Genomic DNA, 23,081 nt, shown 5'->3' with positions numbered 1-23,081 from the left:
TAAAACATTTATTTCTGAAGGAAAACATAACATTATATTCAGTGTTCTTTTACTTGTTTCCACATAAAATTGTTTTTAGATTAAGCCAAGGGTCTTATTCCAGACATTCACCTGTGCAAAAGTAAAAGAAAACATATCAGCTCTATGAATACTATGATCCACGTACTTTTGCACCCCATCCCCCACCTCACGAAATCAAGATTACAGCCCAACATTAACATGCTTTTGCCTAGCCTTTCTCTTTTTGCATTGTAATGCCCACATTTCTTAACACTAAAAAGAACAGAAAAAAGGCATCTGTTTACTTTAGTATCTATCACACACAATAACTAAAAATGCTTTAGTATAAAGTCTGCAATTTAGATTGTGAATAGTTTCACAGAAGTACTTTAAATAGCAGAAATTTTCATTTACAGTTAGCTTTTTTCCTTAATTTTTCCCTCCCCTCAGTATACTTCCAAATATTAAATGAAGTGAGGCAAATGCCTTTCAGTTCCCTACAAATTTAACAAAGTCAACAAAAGTTCACTCTTTCCACTTTTTCATATACAGACATATAGTTCACAAAAGTGATTGATGATTTGCAGTCTCAAACTTATTCAAGAATTTCCGTGTTGTTGGTCTCCTTCCTGTACATCTCCATCTCTCAACTCCAAATTCCAGTTCAATTCCAACCTACTCTCAATTCTTCTAGTCAAATCCTGTACTTTTCCCAATCTCTCAAGCATTTTCCCCTGAACAGTGGAAAAAGCTTCACTGGCAAAGTCTCTTTGTGTGTTTTATTATCAGAAGAATGAGAAGCAGAGTTCCCTTCTTCTTGATCACTCACTTTTTGTTGGATAAACTTATGTATTTCCTCCTTGGCCTGTTCTGCAACAAAAAATATTTTGATCCTCCTGAAGAAAAATATTCTGAAGACAGCTGGATACAGCAGTTTTAATCTCATACCTACCTGTCAATATTCCCTGACTGCTCAAATAAATATGTTTCTCTTCTGCCTGGTGTACACGGAGTAATCATTTACTGCAAACACTCTCTCTAGCTTTTAATACTTTGCCTTTTTGTCACAGTTTTGTCAGGATTAAATCTTTCTGCTGGTGCATTTACAGCTTTACTAATATAGGTCTTGGCTGCTTTCTCACAGCCAGGTTTGAAGCATACACATTATGTGCCCTTTCAATTAACAGTTCCTGCTGTGGAAAACCAGTCTAGTTGCTTATTTGTTACTACATAAAACTAATAGAGCCTGTTCCTTCTAGTTTCTCTGGTACAGCAGAAAATTTCAGATTTTTTCCTACATTCTCGGTCTTCTAATTCTGCAATTTTTGAAACATTTCTTCTTTAACAGTCTCATAGTCAGCCAGCTTTTTCTTCATTTTGACATCTGACTTTTGCAGTTTTATCAGCTTATCTGAATGTCTGTTTAAAGATTCTTTTTTTTTTTTTTTGGTTCATATATTCCTTCAATGTTTTGTTTACTTTAATCAAGTCCGAGTGCAGTTACATTTTCCTCTAGGTCACTGGAAATCATGTCTGGAGCTTGCACTGCTTTATTCAGAAGATTTTTGAAGAACTTTATGAAAATATTTGGCATGGAAGATCCAGTACTAGGAGTTCGGAGTGAATTTACATATTCCCCACAATACAAAAACTGGTCTTGGGTAGACAGAATTTACAGTTCACAGGAATATGTGCATTTAATTGAAAGCTTTGATATGCACCCAATAACTATTTCAGAACATGTGCCATTAATAACTAAAGCAAAAACACAGGATAATGAAATAAAAATGAGACACTGGCACTTTCCCACCTATCTGTTGTAAAGACGAATTTAAGGAGTCGGTAGTGGAAATTATTCAGGAGCTACTAGAGAAGATAGAAATTTCTTCTGAAAACAGAAAGGGAGTGGGATAAAATTAAAGTGGAGTTCAAAAATTGGGTAGAAATAAAAGAAAGATATCGTTAAGAAGTAACTAGAATTATTTAGAGGGACTGACAAATGTTGAAGTATTGCAGAATAGAGGGGATTTCACAGAACATGAAGTGGAGCAACTGCAAAATGCTAAACAGAAAATAAGGGATTACCTCGATAATATGCATGAGTTTAGAAAAACTGCTTTTAAGCAACTGTTTTTTTGATAACAATTTTAGAGCACAAAAACATTTAGCACAAAGACTCAGGCAATGGAATGTGGAAAGGGCTTTCACCAAGCTTAGGGAGCTGATAACAAGAGATCTTGTAGATGTAATAGAAATACTTCAGAAATTCTATGAAAGTCTGTATAAAGCAGAAAAATATTGAAATTAAAAAAGGTACAAATTGAAATATTTTTAGTAGAATTAAATATGCCAAGGTTGGAGGTACATGAGGCTTAATTACTAACAGGATAGGAGGAGAGGAGATAAAAATGATGATGTATAAACAAATCCACAGGAAAGTCCCCAGGAAGAGATGCTATTCCTGTGGAAGTGAGGAACCTAGTTGGGAAAAATGTGGAAGGTTTTGTTTAACTGTATTTTCGGAATGTAAGAAAATACTACTGTTATTGGAGGGTCTTGATGCAGAGAAAGCATTTGACAGACTAAGCTGGAACTTTATGAGCAGGGCAATGGAAGCATTTGCATTCTCTGATAAAATTATAAGGTTGATTAGGAGGATATGTGAGGGATCGGCGGTGAAAATTACAGTGAGTGGGTTCCTCTCTGATAACTTCTGCTTGAGCAGAGGAACCAGGCAGGGGTGTCCTTTTCCCCTTTGTTATTTACATTATATTTAGAACCACTGGCAAAGAAAATGAGGGACTCAGAAATTCAAGGATATAATTGGTGTGGTAGTCAAGAAAAGCTGGCTCTTTTTGCAGATGACATTATTTTATACCTGATAAAACCAGAAAAGGACATTTCAGTGTTGCGGAACATTTTGAGAAAGTTTCAAATCTTTTTGGGATACAAAATTAATGAAGCTAAAACAAAGGCAACAGTTGTAAATTATGTACCCACACACAAATTGGTTCTGCAATATCCTTATTTATGGGGACATGATAAAACGAAGTACTTAGGAGTATGGATTAAAATTATTCCAGTATGACAGCTAAGAATATGTGGGAAGAGTCTAAATAAAACATAATGCAAAAACTGATAAATTGGAAGCTCTGTTATATTGATATGGATATTAAGATATAAGCAGTTAAATGTTTGTTAGTCTTATACACGCCAGGCATATGTTTATCAACCAGAGGAGAAGTTGTAGATAGCAATTAATAAACAGCTGAAAGATTTTACCTGGGAGGGGATGACAGCAAGAGTCAAGTGGGATATGCTGATTTTTCCAACAGAACAAGGTGAATTGGGATTACCTGATTTGAAGGGGTATTTCAGAACTAGAAAGTTAAGGCTCCTATACATAGCACAAGCAGAAAACTATAATTCAAAGTGGAAAGGGATGATGATGCTGATGAAATGGGGGAAAAGCTCAAGAAACAAGGAGAGACGGGGATTCTGGATGCAGATCTTTAAGAACAACAACAACCATACAAAATATTCTATTCAGAAAGTAGCAGAAAGTATTCTAAAAACTAAGCCAACACAGGAATGGAGAAAGGAGATTCTGCCAATAGGGAAGACTGCAATTAGGCATACAGACAATAGGCAAGAGGAGGCTGGAATTTATTAGAGAAAACTGGCAAAGGAACCAGGGTACCGGCAGCAAATAACTAGAGCAGGAAACTTAATAGAATGGGAAGTTGCCAAGAATTTATTTGGACTTCAGGTTACAGATTGTCTTCCCTATCAAGGATTGATATGAGTATATGTGAAGAGAAAGAAATAGGGCATCCTAAACAAAAGACCAGTACTGGTGGAGTCTTTAATAGAAATCTAGAATAGAAGTTGCCATTAAAAAAGGAATAATTAGTACAGCATATAACATACTGCATGATAACTAAAAGAATCAATCAGAAGAGGTTAGAAAGGATTGGGAAGAACGAATGGATAAGCATTTCACAAAGAAACAACGCAGGGATACATGTATGTCTCCCAAATATGCAACAAAAAGCTAGAAGATTTAGGATTTTTGTTTGGAAATGTTTACATAGGCATTTTTATACCTCAAATAGACTCCAGAGGATTTTTCCTCTGGTAGACAGCTAGTGTTGGAGGTGTGATGGGAAAGAAGGAGGTAATTGGGAACATATTTTCTAGGAGTGTAATGAGGTGGCAGAGTAGTCTGCAGACTATCTTTAAAGTTTATCAAAGATATCGGGTGAGTAAATTGGTGCATCTAGGGAAATGATTCTTCTGAGCTATGATAAAAAGCCAGAATTGTTTAGACATAGTAAGGCCTTCCCGAGTCTAATTATGGTGGCTGCCAAAAAAGTAATTACTAGAAAATGGAAATCAAAATCTAAACCAATTGTACTAGTAGTAGTAAATATAGTAAGAGAGATAAAACAACTGGAACTGGGATCTTTAGAAAACGTAAGAGCAAATTACACAAAAAAATAGGAATTGTGAGAACAATAAATACATGGCGAGGAATTAGGTTTAAAGCAAGGAAGGATTTGAATAAGCTATGTAATGTTTGACTGACAATGACTGGGTAGATTATAAATGATGTATAATATTTGCAACTAAAATTATGTCAGTATGGTATGTGATATATAATGCTTGCAACTAAGATTGTGTCACTATGGTTTGTTTTCATTTATATAAATGTATGACTGCCTATGTCATAAGTGATAATTTAATAAAGATGTTTCTTGTTTAAAAACATATTTAATTTCTTATTAGGGAATCATGCAGCTCACCACATTCCATCTTTGACTGATTACTGATTATTCCCTTCAGTTCAGTAACAAAGCAAGTACCAGCTTTGTGAGGCCTTTGTCCCTTGCAAAAAATGGTAAATTCTTTCTAGGCTTCCAATGATTTCTGTACTTCTTTCTAAGTGTTGCTATTTTACTTTTCTCCTCTACAAAAAAGTAAAAAAGACTTGGCTAATCCACTCTCTTTCAGGAATAAAATAAGTTCAGGGGACTGCAACTGAAGCATTTCCTCCAATAACAATTATACTACTGCACTTTCAAAACAAAACTCTTGCAGTCAACAAACACTTCTTCAGTTCTGGCAAATACTCTCTAGTTCTGATACCATATCATATCAGCATGTGTAGCACACAATACAAAGACTCTGATAATGCAGTTTGGCTTCAGTGCAGTGTGCATTCAGACCCTGACTTGATCTGCTACAACATGACGTACAAATCAATGTAGCCAACTCACTATATCGAAAGCTGTATAATCAATACCAGTCTCTCTTACCAAGTTTATAGGGCCAAGGTTGCTGGATAGGCACAGTCTATTTGGAAATCAGGAACTTCACAATAATGTGCCTCCAGATAGGATTCACCAAATTTTATTTTTCTTGTAATGCTTTAGTAAATTAGTAGTTGGCTAGACAATTTTTTTTCTGTAACTGATAAATGTAATATCTGAGCTTTTATACCTACTGGTATTTTCTCAGAGCAACTCAACTGCACCCATCACTGCAAGTTTAAATGAAAACTGAATCACAGGAAAAAGTCTAACCATGGAGATTTACTTTATCCATACTTTTTGTTGGGTGGTGTACCTCATCTTTCTCTTTAGAATCTAGCATTTTCTGTCAACCGTTTCCAATTTGTCTCAAACGTATTCCGATAATAACATTGTCAGCTAACATACTGACAGATTTGATTGTTAGTGTGTTACATGGATGTGTCTTTTCCCAAACCTATACAGCAACCTTGCCACTCATTCCAAGACCTAGACTGCCAATAGGTAAAGATGTGGTACTCGGTGGTAGAAGTAAATTAGCATGATGATTTTATAAACTAAAATGCCCATACAATAAATTTGCAGACATATAAGCTGTAACACATATATATCTTGCTGTACCCTGTTATGTTTCAATAAGTGAAACATTGCCACAAGATTCTTGTATTTTCAGCACTTCGAAGCAAACTTTTTTCAGTGCTAATGCTGGCTTGCAATTCACTGGTATTGTTGCGTTAGGGTGTAATGAAGCGATGGGAAAGCAGTAGTGAAAGTAGGAGATGGTTGAGAAAGAACATATCGTATGTACTGGTTTTGCAGTCATTGAAAATAAGGAGAAATATTTATCTTGCCTCTATTTGATTTACTTCTCACTTCTGGTTATTACAAAATAGTGTACTGTAGATCAAAGGATCAAGACCATAATGCTATATACAGGTAAACTATGACCATCTTGTAAGAAATGCTTCAACAATGTAAAATTAATGTGGCCTCTACATGCTAATGTCTTCCACATAAAAACACTACACCAAATGTTATATACAAGAATGTAAAATGAAATATTCCTCTTGCTTACTTCTGTCTGTTACTTCTCACTATCAGATATCAAAGAATAGTGCTAAAGAATCAGTACCGTAATGCTACATGTTATGCCCCCATGATTACCTTAATTCACAACCAAAATATGCAGTGGAAAAGAGGGAAGAATTATACGCAATCAGCGCAGAAGACTTGCTTGCAGAACAGTTGATACGCGAGTACATATGTTATATCCAACTCTGGAGGATTTCTCCAGATATGTAAATGTTTGCAACAATACCAGGCAAATTCAAACAGTGCTCTCAGTTGGAGTTTGGGATCAGTCTAAAGTCTGCACTCTTGGGGAGAATCTGAGGCAGTGGAAATAGGCCAAAGAAAATGGCTCAAGGCTGAATCCCAAAGCATGCAAGTGTTAAAGGAGGCACAACTGCTGAAGTTGTTACTATCCAAGAAATACTGCTTGATGAATGAAAAAAGGGACTCCCCGAGAGTCCATAGTGCAAATACTCCCAGTGCAGACATTTGTACAGAAAACAGTAGAAACAGCCACACCTGTGAGCACAATAACCTACACCTCTGATGGTCTGACAACTGGCAGCAGAATCTTCCAAGAGGTGGAACACTGCTTGATGGCAGAACTTGATGTGATTCACAATCCATTTGGAAAAGGGTTGCTTAGTTAATACAAGCTCCTCCCAACCCGGATCGCAAGACACAAGTATGTGGTCCATCATCCTGAAATCATACACCCATTTCAGGTAAATCCCAAGCTAGTGGTGCCTGTAGAAAGTGAGAAGGGCTTTCTCTGCCATCAATTCTATCCCCATAATGAATAAAACAAGATAACTGGACTGGTTTAAGGATATTTATGACACCACTTTGGGAAGTAAAACATCAGTTAGTACTAATATGGAAGATTAAATCTTTCTGATTTTCCTAAAGACAAGGATCTGCAGCTAAAAAACATTGCAAGAACAGGTTATGCCCACCACAAAAAGTGAGAGACACACTTCAAACATCCAAACCCACTGAACCAAGGAGTGGGTGGCCAAGAGTCAAAATGAAAACCAGAGATGCAACAAACCTAGCTAATCTGTAAATTTAGTCAAGGTCAAAGTCAATGGCCTCTGGCTGATTAAATTTGTTGACGGCTACCAATTAGGAGTTGTCATTGAATCCCACACTAACACAAATGTTCTCCAGGAAGGGCTGTCACAGACATACAAATGGTAAGAGAAGAAAGAAATACCAAACGAGGTCCTTGCCAGCACAGTGAAACTCCACAAAACAGTCCTTAACGCACTTTTATTCTCGTAAAAAACAAGCGTTTTCGCTACAGGAAACTGTAGCTTCTTCAGAGGAAGCATAAACAACAGTAAAACGCACTCCGTATTTAACATAAAAAATACAGGAAGTGACATACTACAACCTTCTCAACTTGAAACAAAAGTTTCAACTTAAAACATATACAAGTTTTTTTCTAATGTATGTATTTTATACAACATAAATAGATAAATCAAGACAGGAATATAGTCCACATGTTTAAAAACCTTTTGTACTTTTAGTACATAAAAAGTCGCATCTGATAAGATGCCATGTAAAAATAAAAGATTCATTTAAAAACATGACATATTAATGAACATGACATTTTAATGAACATGACATTTTAATGAAAGCAGGACCAGCTAAAAAGTTGGATGTCTATAATGTGATATACTGGTTACTAGTTATTTAATATTTATTATTTATTATTTGAAACAACCAAGTGTATAAATTTTTGTCAGCCCTCCACTGACACATATTTAATTGTTAAAGACACGGAATTAATCCCCATTTGTCAACAAATACTAAAGGAAAGAGAAATATTTCCATATAAAGTTACAGTACCCCGGAGGATAAGTTTCACCCAGAAGGTATAATTATCATCTCCGTTAGTGCTGTAACCTTTTTTATACCATACTCTGATTAACTCACTAAGGAGAAAAAAATTATTTGTAAGAGAAAAACATAATCATTCATTATAAAGATTATCTAAGATAACTTCTAAGTTTTAATACTGGGGCTATATTACAGTTGCTATTAAGGCCAGGGTATCTAAACGCATCCAGGCGCAACTGCCATTCCAGTTCTCTATTCTCGAGTATTAATGAAAAAGGGCCACCTCTCGTCTTCAAAGGGACTTGATCGATGGCCATGAACTGGAAGCTGTGGCCTGGATTTAAACCTATATGTTTTGCTAGTGCATTGTCGTTTTTATCATTCTTAATTGCGTACATGTGTTCATACATACGGTCCCGGACCCTACGGTCCGTTTTTCCAATGTAGAACGCTTGACAACACACACACGTAGCTATGTAAATAATAGATTTACTTTCACAATTTAATCTAAACCTAATGTCATATTTTTTGTCCCTGACCTTAAATGTCTCACCTGTTCTGACCTTATTACACAAATTGCAAAAACCACACTTAAACATCCCTCTCCTTTTCTGATGTATATTTTGCAGTCCATCTCTCTGAACTAGTTCTTTCAAATTGTGTGATCTCTTAAAAATAAACCTTGGTTTGTTTCCCAATTTTGCAACTAGTAATGGGTTTGAGGAAATAAAGTGCCAGTTTTTGCGTATTATGGCCAGAACGCCCCTAGAGTTACTACTAAACATGGTAATGAAACTCAGTGAGTAGTCACATTCTTCACTTGAAATTATATTTGATTCCATCCCCTCATTGTCCAAGTTGGTCTCACTTAATACCACATTAATGGTAGGGTGCACATCACTGAAGTCATGTGCAAACAATAAAGGTTTATAAAAACCATTTACTCTCTTAATGGTTACTTCTTCAACTAGGTCTTCCAACATTTGTTCAGGGTATCCACGGTTCCTGAACATTTCTCTCAACAACTCACATTCTATTTTGAAATCAGTCAACGTACTGCACATTCTTCCCGCCCTCACCAGCTGTCCTTTAACAATAGACCGTTTCTGTTGGAACGGATGGAAGCTGGTGAAGTGCAGGAAAGAGTTGCAGTACGTCGGCTTTCTAAAGACTGTTGAAGTCAAACCTCCATTTACTAAATCCTTTACAAGTCTAACATCGAGGTAATCAGTTTCACATGTTGAAAATTTAGATGTAAATTTTAGAAATTCTGTTGTTGAGTTCATAATTTCAACTAGGCCTGCGGCTTCCAATTCCGAACCCCTGAATAATATAAAAATATTGTCCAGGAATCTGGTATAGAACACCGCATGTTCCATTATTCCAGGAATCTTCCTTAACATGTTGGCTTCCCAATATCCCATAACGTAGTTGGCTACTCTAGCCCCACAAGGGGAACCCATCGCCCCACCACGTTTTTGGAGGAAGAAGTCACCATCAAAAATGAAGTAGTTAGAACAATATCGAGCAATTCTGTTACCAAGTCCACTTCTAATTTCGAAGCCCCCAAATTCTGAAGCATGGAACCAGTCCATTCTACCGCTTCTTGATGGGGTATACTGGTGTATAAATCCACCACATCAATGGTTAAAAAGTTATTTTCACCATTGTGTGGGACATCATTGATGTTACGTAGAAAGGACCAGGAGTCTTTACATATGCTAGGGATGGCTTTGATACATTTGTCCAAGATATTAGTGATAAGTTTTGAACAAGGGTATGTGATAGACGGCCTCCCGTCTATCAAAGCTCTCATAGGGGGGTCATTGATGCTCTTATGGATTTTAGGGATTCCAAACATGACAGGTGTTTTTGGGCAATTTATATCAATATAGTTGTATAAATCTATATCTATTTTCCCAGTCAAAAATAAATCCCTAAAATAACCTCTAATCCTTTGGGTTTGTCCATTAACCTCATTAATGGAAGCCTTAATGTAAGCATCAGTGTTTAACACCTTAGACATTTTCTCATTGTAAGTGAGATTGTCTAATACAACTAGACCCCCCCCCCTTGTCAGGTTTTATTACACGTACTGGTAACCTACAAAGCTCATCCAATAACTTAAGTTGTTCCTTACAGATGTTCACATTGCCTTGATTTACACCGACAACTTTAGTACCAGCAAGATGTCTGAAATCCACTTCGCAGATGTTCTCAAAAAGCTGTAAGTCTGCATGCAATGGTGGATTAAAGACACTAGCTAGTTTTAAATTTGACAGACCATTGCCATACCTTACAATATTCTGGTTAACCACTTCATTTTGTTCTCCGAATAGTAACTTTAAATTCATTTTTCTTACAAAAGACTTTAATTCAATAATCTCCCTAGATATACTCCCAGTGCTTCTTGGAACAAATGAGTTACCATAAGCTAGTAGTTCTATTAGTTGCTCATCCAATGTTACATCAGAGAAATTGTATATTTTAAAATCTCTATTCCTATTAGTCAGTATGACTGGGGAGTCCTGTGTCAAATGTGTAAGTGGTGTATTAGAATGTGTTAGTCTGTCCACATCAAACATATTTATTAGTTCTTTCTCCTGTTCGTGTAAGGCTTGTTTTTGCGTTTGCCTAAAAAATTATTACTATTACCATGATTCACTGCATTATTATTGCCACCTATATTATTCTGGTTGTTACCTGACCCACCGTACTTACTGTCGGAGCCTTTGATTCTATTGCTCCGTCTTGGACCTGTACTACTATGGGCCTCATTGTTCTCTTCTATTATATCATCAAGGCCTCCCCTATCGTCCACTGTTTCTGTTACCTGACTATCATTTACAGGGTTTGGTCGGGTGGCCTTGAATCCCTTAAGTTTGGGATACGCAAAATTGTTAGAGTAAGCTTCTCTATCTCTAACAAGTTTTTTGCTTTTATTAGACTTTAACTTGAGTAATAAAGTGTCAATACTAGATAAAATCCTTCCATAATCAAATTTATATCTAGTGAAATCTAAGTCTGTTTTAATGTCATTATCAAGTACATTAATTTCCTCCATTAACAGGTCTATATGTTTCACATAATATTTAGTAATAAGTTCCAGCAGTTGGATTCCCTGCTGTTGGAAAAGAACTTCTAAATCAGTAGAGAAGGCCTGGTCAATTATTAAGCCTGATGGCACAAAATTATTGCGCAATCCTTTAGGGATTATATTCTCACTGACACATTGCTTAAAATAAGCAGATTCTAATTGTAATTTTTTCAACTTAAGCAATTTTGTATCAAAAGTTTTCAGTTTATCTGATAAACATACATTTCTGTTGTTTGAAACACCATTATTAGCTGACATATTTTGCTGTCCAAAAGACAAAATAGCAGTGTCCAATAACCAGTCACCTAAATCTGGCAAGCCAAAGTTTGTAGCGTCAAGTCTATTAGTTGCACTCACTGTTTCCCTTCTCTCAGTCCGTGAAATGGGGCATTCGTTAGTGACCGCAACAGCATAACTGGCTGGCCGTCCTGTCGGTTCATTAACATGAAGTCCGTTACTAAGTTGTGAAGCAGTACTGTCCATGATACTGTTTAGCCCCAAATTAGTACTACTTGAAGATTGATGACGTTCCGGTTGTCCTGCCGGTATCCAGTCATCAAGACTGGCTTGACTCAGAGAGATTGTATTCCCAACATTAGATGTTGCCGCCCTCGACGTCCGTATGGCGGCTTGCATATCATCCATCCTGGTGTTAAGCTGGTCGAGTCTTTCAGTTAGTCCGGCTAATAAGCCGGCAAAGTCAGTATTAGCGTTTTCATTCACACCTGCCATGATGTAATATTACAATGGAGCCAACAGTGCCGGCTAACAGGACGCCCCGTAACGAAAAAGACCACAAACCAACGGTAAAATAAAAAACAAAAGAAATACCAAACGAGGTCCTTGCCAGCACAGTGAAACTCCACAGAACAGTCCTTAACGCACTTTTATTCTCGTAAAAAACAAGCGTTTTCGCTACAGGAAACTGTAGCTTCTTCAGAGGAAGCATAAACAACAGTAAAACGCACTCCGTATTTAACATAAAAAATACAGGAAGTGACATACTACAACCTTCTCAACTTGAAACAAAAGTTTCAACTTAAAACATATACAAGAGTCCATAGTGCAAATACTCCCAGTGCAGACATTTGTACAGAAAACAGTGGAAACAGCCACACCTGTGAGCACAAAAACCTACACCTCTGATGGTCTGACAACTGGCAGCAGAATCTTCCAAGAGGTGGAACACTGCTTGATGGCAGAACTTGATGTGATTCACAATCCATTTGGAAAAGGGTTGCTTAGTTAATACAAGCTCCTCCCAACCCGGATCGCAAGACACAAGTATGTGGTCCATCATCCTGAAATCATACACCCATTTCAGGTAAATCCCAAGCTAGTGGTGCCTGTAGAAAGTGAGAAGGGCTTTCTCTGCCATCAATTCTATCCCCATAATGAATAAAACAAGATAACTGGACTGGTTTAAGGATATTTATGACACCACTTTGGGAAGTAAAACATCAGTTAGTACTAATATGGAAGATTAAATCTTTCTGATTTTCCTAAAGACAAGGATCTGCAGCTAAAAAACATTGCAAGAACAGGTTATGCCCACCACGAAAAGTGAGAGACACACTTCAAACATCCAAACCCACTGAACCAAGGAGTGGGTGGCCAAGAGTCAAAATGAAAACCAGAGATGCAACAAACCTAGCTAATCTGTAAATTTAGTCAAGGTCAAAGTCAATGGCCTCTGGCTGATTAAATTTGTTGACGGCTGCCAATTAGGAGTTGTCATTGAATCCCACACTAACACAAATGTTCTCCAGGAAGGGCTGTCACAGACATACAAATGGTGTCAGAGCCATTGACTAAAACTAAATTCCAAGAAATGCATAACAGCATCCTTCAGCAGTTATCCATCCCCGGTAACTATCATACTGGCAATGCACCCCTTAGAGTTGACACAGTAGTCAGGGACTTGGGGACAAATATAGGCAGTAATCTAGCCTTTGACCATCATGTGTCTACAGTAGTGAGAAAATCATTCTATGTTACACAACTTATAAACAAAGATAGAGCATCTAGGTCCAAGGAAGTCATTGTTCCACTGTATTCGGCATTCATCAGACCTATCAAGGAGTACAATGCCCTCTTTGCCATGTACCTAACCAATCATATCCAACAAATGGAATGTCCACAGAGGTTCCTTACTAAAAGAATACAGGGAGTAAGTAACATGTCCTATGCAGACCGCCTCAAGTATTATGTCTACTACAGGCTGTTGAGGAAAGATCTATGCCTAGCATACATGGCATTGTCAGAACCCACTGTGATGGCCCTCCGGCATATCCGCAAAATAAATAGCACCAGAATTACCCATTCTAAAGACTTAAACCTTGCCTGTGATATAAATAGAACCTGCTGGTGAAACAGGTATATATCCCACAGATGACCCCATCTTTGGAATAGGCTCCCCATCCATGTGAAGCAGAGTTCCTCCCTAACCCAATTCAAGTGTAACTTGTCCAGCTGTATTGGGAACAGGAAACTCATCCCTAGTTTGGCACTTCTGTCTCTAATGGACACAGGCAGCCTGTAAATGGTTCATCTCCCAGGCCCCTGCTTGTAAATGGTTCATCTTCCAAAACCATCCTTACCATTTATCAAGTGTACCAGAACTTGTTAGAGATTTGGGATGTATGGCTATGCTTAAAAAGGTATACGTATGATGTTTTACACACACACACACACACACATTATATATATATATATATATATATATATATATATATATATATATATATATATATATATAAATAAAACAGTTTACAGCATGTGGGATGAAACCAATGGACACAGGGAGTACAAGCAAATTACATAAAAGACAGCAGGTGGATGCTAAAGTGAACCCTAGATCCTGGAGTTGGGAAGGCCATATCTTAATAACTAAGCCATCACACTGACAAGGAGATAGTTGCAATTAATGTGATATTTTCCTGACCCCCTCCCCACACAAGCAGTGGTGCAGTGAGAACATGAAAATATACATAAACTACGAAGGATTAAGATGCAAAAAGGTGTTATTTTATCAGTGATAGCAATGTTGATTGCAAACAATCTGTAAAACTACACAAAACAGACTGATGACTACTGTACATGGCAATCTAAACCCCTGGATAACTAAAGCACAGCTTTCACTTCTCTGAGTGCTGAGACTGGTGCAATATTTTGTCTCTTACTCAAAGCAGAACTCAGACATACCTCTCAACCTCTTAGCATAAGATTTCTGGCCAAAGATCGCAATTATCAGGGACAGATTTTAACTACGGCTTTTATAAACTTAGTTGACAAAATAAGTTTTGCATTAGTATTTATTTTTTTTGAAGTATAGGAAGTCTGAAACTAAAATGCCGGTCATAATTCAGTGATGTAAATCCTCAATGATTTGCCAAAAAAACACAACTTTTTTATAAGGAACAGGTCAAAAATTTGACACAAAAATGTGGGCTTTCTGGAAAATTGTTGCTCGTAGTCTTTGGGCAGGTGACTGCTGAAACAGTGTAGGGTTTGCAGCAGGAAAAGACAATGATAACTAGTGAGGTGGGTGGACACAAATGCTTGCTTGCTCAGCAGCGTCTTGAGGAATAATAGTGCAGACTATGTTTAAAAACAGTATCTTCTTACATGTACAACTGGGGTTACAACACATAGGTTCATAGCAGTGTACTAGGCTAATGGCCCTGGAGCCTTTACAAGCCTAGCCCAAAAGATTCCCTGGCATCATGTCACCCGATGTTATTTGCCAGGGCCACTGAAATGATTCCCGGGGTGAATTTTCTATTTCCCATTCACTTGTCAAGATTTCTCTTGAAGAGGGCCAGTGAGATGCTCTGCTTGACATGTAAGGGAAGTCTGTTCCTGAGCATGGGTAGTCTCTGGGTTAGGAACCTGTCCCTCCAACAAGTTCTGTTGATTGAGGTGGTGAGGTTGAGGTCTCTGGCGAGTGTGGTACGGAGGGATTGGGATTTCTTTTGATGTAGCATATCTAACAGTGCTGGAACTTACATGGCTTTGTAGGTCAAGCAGAGATCACCTATAAGTAGGCGATATGATAGCGAGAAAAGTTGGAGTTTTTTTTAGTCTTCCCCGCATACTGCAGGTGTTTAAGGCCTAGGATCCTTTTAGTGAGGTATTTCTGTGGTCTTTCTAGTTGTTGCATATGTCTAGTGAGGTACATGCCAAATGGGGCATCGTACTCGATAATTGGCCTAATGAGGGAAGAGTAGAGAGAGACAATAACCTCTGTCTTCCTGGAGGCAAAACCCTTTGTAATGAGATGTGGCACAGAAGGATTTTCTGACCACGTAATTGAAGACCACTGTCTCAAAACCAGGGATATGAGTATCTTGTAGCTCATGTAGACTGCTACTAGTACTCAAACTCTTTCAGGAGTTTGGGCAAGCAGCAATAGAAGGAGTGGGAGAGATTAGGGAAATGATCAGAAAGGGGATTTGGGTTTCTGCGGTGAAGAGTTTGAGTTAAGAAGTGGGAAGGGAGTCTTAAGGAGTGGGAGAGGATATTAGGATTAGGGTTAGTGTTAGGGAGCAGGACGGTAGCTTTTAGGGTTAGGGAAGGGGCTGGAGTTTGAGTGACAGAGTGAGGACTCAGGTTAGGAACTGGGTGGGATTTTTAGAGTTAGGCTCTGGTAGGGCTATACAGTTTTACAGTGGGTCGGTGAGGGCTGAATAGTTAAGTGACACTGGGTTAGTGGGAGTTATAACACTTGCTTTTTGAGCAAGGGGCACTGAGCAAGTGTGTTGCGAGCTACTAGCACGTGAGCACTTATTGGAGATCTGCAGAATATTACAATGTATGTAGCTCCATCCTCTCTTTGGTGGGGGTAGAAACTGTTCGGTTCATGGAATGCTTGTTTTCTGGTGGAGGCTGGGGTCAGTAAGTACAGGTATAAAAGCATGTGTTGGTAAACTGCATGCCATGGCTTCAAAGAGACTTAGAACATAAATTAAAATGAAGCTATTCACAAACATGATGATACTACAACTCTCCTGCTGCACCATCACATACAACAAGCTATGAAAGGAAAAAACAGGCATAATATGGTAAGGGTACCGAGTTCCAGATTTCAGTGGGGGTAGTGCAAGTAAAGAAAAAGAAAATGCTTCTTCCTGACCCAAGATCTTTCACTAAATCAGTGAAGCCTTCTTCTGCTTCCTCCTTTTCTTCCACAGTTACTTCCTACCCCCTACTCTTAGAAGATTATGGGTCCAGAATATATTCCTCTCAATCCTCAGCACAGGCCAAATCTCTCTAGTTGATCCATACAGGCTTGTTTTTTTAGATCCCCCTGTCTGGATTCTCCCTCCTAACCTTGATATCTCTTGAGATACTGCCTCCAGAATTAGATGCAGTTCTTCAAGAGGGCCAGGAATGAAAAAGAATGACTTCACTTCTTTTCAGTCAATGTTTATGGTACTGCACAGATATTTTGGTTTTCCATGATCACTTTGCTGAAATGGTTTCCCTTAGCTGCATTTATGAAACTCAGGTCCTTGTCTTCTGTAACTAAGACCATCATCTGCCCCTTCACACGTGCATACACAAGCACACAAAGAAGAGATAATGACCAATCCTTTAAAAGGGTTCCTTTTGACCGTGTGCATATTATTGCACTTCTTACCATTGTACCTCAACCACACCCTCTTTACTTAGTCTGGCATAGAACTATAATCTTTCTTAATCTGAAATCCCATCTCGGATTCTTTTAAATTGCTACTCCTGTAAAAACAGACCCCACTTCAGTGAAATTAGCAAACAGGTCGGTCTCATTTCTAAGCCAGAAGGTGCAATCAGAAATACACTACTGGTTCCAGGATTAAGTCCCACTGCAACTCACTGGTCTTCAGCCTGCTGGAAGCTACCATCTGCTAATGATCATCCCTTACATCTAGACTCACCACACCAGCAAAATCAATAATTTAATTAAAAAATAAATAAATAAGGTATGGACACATTTATAAAATGGTCAGCTAGTTTAATTTATGGTAAAATGAATTATTTATTCAAGGAAATTATTGGGACTGCTGAAGAAAAGCAAATGTGCATATACCTAATTTGAAGAGTTGGAGTAGAGTAACTGTAAATGTCCAAATACAAAATTAAAAGTACATGCTTTCAAACTCCAGGAACATGAGTAAGCAGTTTTAATACCATCTCGATTATATTTAACAATTAACAGTTTCATAACTTACTGCTGTATTTATGAGACCATATATTTAACGCACTCTCCCACACCACATTTTCTGTCTTCTTGTGTAGTACATTTACCCAAGTTTCAAGATGCAGAATACATTTAGACTACAGAATGGCTGCCTGTGATTGCACAAATTCATAAATGTTGCTCTGCTGTCAGACTCATCTCTCCCAGCAGACTATGAACAAAGTCCTATTCTATATTGTGAAGCTCAACTATCTAGCAGTCTGGGAAGATAGACAAATCTAATCCTTAAAACCAGGAAAATGTGGACAGAGGAATTTTAACTGCCAGTCGGGAAAGAGATGTACAAAAAACAACTGTAAACAATGTTTTCTATTTCTAATACATTGATATTTTTAGAAAAGAGTATAACAACCAGAGGTCAGGGTTTAATGCTGCTGTTCTGCTTTTTGAATTTAATGAAATATTTTCAGAGTCCAGTTGGACATAATTTAATGTATGAAAGCAAGAGCTGTGACTGTGATGGATGACCTAATCCACAGCGCACTCATGATTCCTACTTCAGAGGTTTACTCTGTAAACCTTAACTTTTATTTCAATATTAATCTATCCTTTTTAAGCTACTTGTCTTGGTGAGGGCTGTCATGGCAAGCAATCTAAGTAGGGTAGGCCAGAATTTCAAGTCCCCAGTGATAGTTCCTAGCTCACTCATTCTATGGGATTCTCCAGACATTCTTAGGTAACCTCAGAGTTATAATCCCTCCAATGTGTCAAATCTGCCCTGCAACCTTTTCAAAGTTGGCTGTGCAAGGTACACCTCATTTTGGAGACATGGGCATCCTCACAAGGTGACCACACCACCTCAACTTAAACATTTTTTTTCAGTTTGTGAAACCTAAATTTACACAAGACCAAGTAATCAGTCAGAATTTATCACCACCATATTCTATTTAGAAATATATTCTTATATCTACAAGACCTTTTTATTATTATATGTTACTGGCCACTGCAAAGTTACGTCATCATGCATACAGAATGCAGTTTGAAACCTTAGCTTTGCTATATCCTACAATTTCGCATTACCTACTACATCAGGAGAAAGTTCATTTATTTTCTGCATACAAGCTCCTATGATAAAATAAACTTCTTGTAAGAAATCAACATTACCCCGCAAAGTCTTTGATATTAAGCTACCACTGAATGTATGTGCCCCACCTTGTTTACAGTTTCTCAATAAAGTACAATGCAGGAATTAATCTTTTCCAGTAATTACACCACCACATTGGCATGGATATTATTTGCAACTTAATTTTTTACTTTTTGTGAGGAATAATACTTACCCATTTTGGGAATAATGTCTTCGGTGGCCTTTTTGAAAAAGCAGACATATATAACCATGCCTCTTTCAATCTAGAAAAGGACAGATAAGTAAGATACTGATGTAATACAAACAGAAAAATTGATACAGGTTAGGGCTTTTCTCTGTTCAACACAGTATACTTCTTAAAGGGAAACGAAAAACTATAACAAAAAAAAGAATAATAACTAAAACAATCAGTACAGATTTAAATTATTTAATTCAAAAATATGAACTAAAAAGAGTAAGGTGGATGACTGGTAAAAAATCATTCTCCACATTACCCAGCATACTTTGTAGAAGAAAACACAAGTAAAGCAAAAAGTACAACATTAACTGCAATGATGTACATATTATATTCAAATGATCAAGTAATCCATTGACATGGATTAAAGAATAATCCAAAGTGACTGGTTAAAAAGCCTTCTATGTGCTATATGGCATACTTCTTAAAAGGAAATAAAATAAAACAAAAACCTAAAATATAAAAAAGAATGCAATACGAATTAAACAGCAAGGAGAAATGATTGGTAACCAACTCTCTTTCCATAATTAATCAACGATTCTCTGAAGTGACATTAAGTTATTTGCTATTCCCAGTCCCCACACAGTCTAGTCATACCAACTATGATAGGCATAGTTTTTATTCAAACTAAAGGGGTGGCGAAAGCCACATAACTATGGGCTAGGCTTATAAATGCCCTTGGGCAGATAGGTTCATAGGTTCATACTAGGCTATCTAAAATGAAGGAGACAGGTACTTTGAATATTTTTTTCATATGCGCTAATTAACTACTGATTCTATATACAAAACTGATTCTCCTCTAGATATGTTAACGACTTAAAAACAAGAAATACAATTTATTTGGGACTTGCAGTTCATCCGAATCTGGAGCGCTCTTCAAAAATATATATTTCTCTGATTTTCTCTGTGACATTTTGATTCAAAGTTCCAGGACCATGGTGTGTGTGTGTGTGTGTGTGTGTGTGTGTGTGTGTGTGTGTGTGTGTGTGTGTGTGTGTGTGTACACATACATACATATATATATATATATATATATATATATATATATATATATATATATATATAGATATAGATATATAGATATAGATATAGATATATATATCTATATCGAACTTTTAAATGTTCGAAGACGATATGGCCGAGACCATAACTTCAAACATTTAAAAGTCCGAACGGACTGAATGGAGATCCACGTACAGGGCGAAATGGGAAGATTTCCCATTTCCGCAATGTAGTGCGATCTTGGAGTTGGTATATTTAAGTAAGGGTTTATATCACATCAAAAATGTTTAAAAGTTCGAATCACTTAACATCGAACAGAAGTGATCGAACCATTAAAACACTGAAATGATGTGAATGGCAGTTTCCAATGGGGCATGAAACATTAAGGGTGTAGGCAGGGGCAGTTCCCTGCACCCCGATGGGCGCTTCGCTACTTAAATATACCAACTCCGAGATCGTGTTACAGTGTAGGAAACAGAAATCTTCTTTTTTCACACTGTAGTGCACTGAAGTGCAATCTCGGAAGTAGTATATTTAAGTGGCAGGGGTGTGGGGGGTGAAGGGGGTCTTGCCCCCCTGCGTGGAGCAATTTGTTTTTGATCTACACTTCACTTTTTTTTTTCAATTTCGAGATTTTATGGTTCGATCATTCATGTTCGATGTTACGTGATTCGAACATGTCAGACTTGGAGATTATGATACACACCCTTTAATTAAGGGGGTGCAGATGGGCATAGCCCCCCTACTACAGCAGTTTAATTTTGTTTTTTTTGTTTTTTATTTTTTTTACTTCAGTACTCGAACTATTGTAAGTTCGAACATATGGTCTCGGCAATATTTGGTTCGAACTTGTAATATGTTTGATCTACAGAAGTAGATCCATATTATACATATATTATATACATACATACATACATATATACATACACACACACACACACACACACACACACACACACATATACACACACACATACACACACACACACGATATATATATATTATATATATAAGGGGGATCCCTGACTACAGCCAGGTGACCCGTGTCCCTTTAGCAAGGGCATCTTAGGAGTTAATTAGGGAATGTGGTCTTTAACAGCCAATACCAGTTTACTCTTCCTGGAGAGAGGGATGCAGCTTGCCTGGCCACATTAGTGACATGTAACACAGGATAGGTGTTCACCAGCAAAACAGGGCATATAGGTTTGTGTTGCTAGCACTGCATGTGCACCTCTGAGATGGGGAAGGTAAGGGTGTGTGTGAGCTAATGTTTGTGTTAAGTTGAATAACTCTGCCCAAGCCAGGTGGCTATCATCAGTTATTCAGTAGCCCAGTGGAAGGGAAGGGTAAAGGCTGTGCTATTCCTTACCACTGGACTCTCGACACAGGGGAACAGATAAACCGAACAAGCTTCTCGATCATGAACCAGTGGTTAGTAGTTTTTTTTTGCCTAGCCTGGTTCCCAACCTTGCAATGAATGAGCTGACTGGGTACACGTAAGGCAACCATTGGGACAGGGTCCTGCAGAGGTTCGAGAGGGAAAAAAAATTATAAGTAGAGTTTTTTAAAATAGAAAAGCTTTTTTGAAAAGGAAGAATAAATTCCTGATGAATATTTTATCTTAAATATTTACTTAATGATAATGAATATTATGTAGAAAGTTAGACCCAGGTTTTTATGATGCATAATTTTTTAATGTATACCATGAAATAGAACAAATTAAATGTAATGTTTGTTTCCTTTAAATGTAGTACTTGACATGCAGCTAATGAGCTGGCAGACTTTGGCAAGTCTTGTGCCAGAGACTCACCTTGCACAGAATAGACAACTATGTATTTACAGACAAGGGTGGAGCAGCACTTTACAGGACAAACCACTTCTGAAAACCAGCCCAAGATACATTCCCATACTCAGTGCTGACCAGTCAACAGGCTCTGATCTGTACTGTGACAGCCACAAATGAACACATGAATATATGCTTAAAACAGTGTAGAATGCAAAATTGACATTTGCAGTGGTATTACAAACCTACAAGGAAGATGTGTTGTGCACAAAGACACACTCCTGTTCTGCAACTCCCGTCCCAGCAAGTACAGTTCATATGTTGGTGACTACCTCCTCATACAGCTTCTATTTCTAGAAAAGGAAGATCCCTCTGTTAGTACTCCTTCAATTCTCTTAACAAAACGTTAAGACTTACTGAAATATCATACTATTTCAAATGATCTTGATTCCCACATTGGAGCTCCCATTTCTAGAAAACTAAAGCCCCACTGTTATAAATGCCTTTAAAAAGACAGAAGCTGCAGGAACAGTGGTGGCCCAGCAGATTATGTCTCCAAATTTGACAGCAGGATTCCTACACTCCTCCAAACTCTAACAAAAGAGATGTGGAAAAATTCACAAGTGTCAGATCTCTACACAATGCTCCACAGACAACCGAAGACTGAAGTGTATGACAGTAGTGCACAATACTCTGTTGTCAGTTGTAACTGCTGGTACAGTCTGACTGGAATTTAATACTGAGTTTGTAAGTGCATTACTCTGTAGAAAAATATTAGCTGTATTTATTTTTGATTGTCTGTCGGTTTGCTAACCAGGGTAGAGAACTCATCCAAATGGACCATTTTCAGGTTCAGCTTGGGGACTAAGAAATAACACAGCTTATTAGTTTGATATACATCAGTGTTCTCTGCAACCTAAACCTTAGTAGCTCCTCTATCATCTGGTTCCAAAGCTACCTATCAGGATGACAGCAGGCCGTCCAATGGCACCACCACCTTTCCCCTCTTCTCCCAGTTGACTTACAGGTTCCACAAGGCTCCATCCTTGAGCCTCTGCTATTCTCTCTCTTCACCAACCAGCTCCACAACTCACGCCTCAGTGGTACAATACGCAGTTGACTCTACTTCAATATGTGCAGCCTTCCTCCCTACAAGACCTCCACACCATAACACAAGATTCCGTCCTATTTGTGGAAACACGGCTCACTAACTCCCAAACTCATTCTAAATCCCAACAAAAAACCTCCTCTTCTACCCAACAAGATCCCCTCAACTTCCCTCTCTTTCTTCTACCCAACAAGATCCCCTCAACTTCCCTGTCTTTCAATATCTTATCCAAAAATAAAACTATTATCACCCCAATAACTCAAACTAAACTGCTAGGAGTAGAAATTGACAATAACCTGAAAT

The 23,081-nt window shown here is 37.7% G+C and overlaps 1 protein-coding gene across 1 annotated transcript in view; it reads right to left on the bottom strand.

The window, feature by feature from the left end:
- DTD2 (D-aminoacyl-tRNA deacylase 2) overlaps window positions 1-23,081 on the bottom strand; it is a 953,848-nt gene that overhangs the window by 136,324 nt on the left and 794,443 nt on the right. The window contains exon 2 of the mRNA XM_044074544.1: window positions 18,844-18,913. Coding sequence (XP_043930479.1) covers window positions 18,844-18,913 — 70 coding nt within the window. The remainder of the gene's footprint in view (window positions 1-18,843; window positions 18,914-23,081) is intronic.

The sequence above is a fragment of the Protopterus annectens genome, chromosome 6.part0 (assembly GCF_019279795.1).
Source record: "Protopterus annectens isolate FY-2018-M chromosome 6.part0, PAN1.0, whole genome shotgun sequence".
Classification (NCBI taxonomy): domain Eukaryota; kingdom Metazoa; phylum Chordata; order Ceratodontiformes; family Protopteridae; genus Protopterus; species Protopterus annectens.
This window is presented reverse-complemented; position numbering and strand designations above follow the sequence as displayed.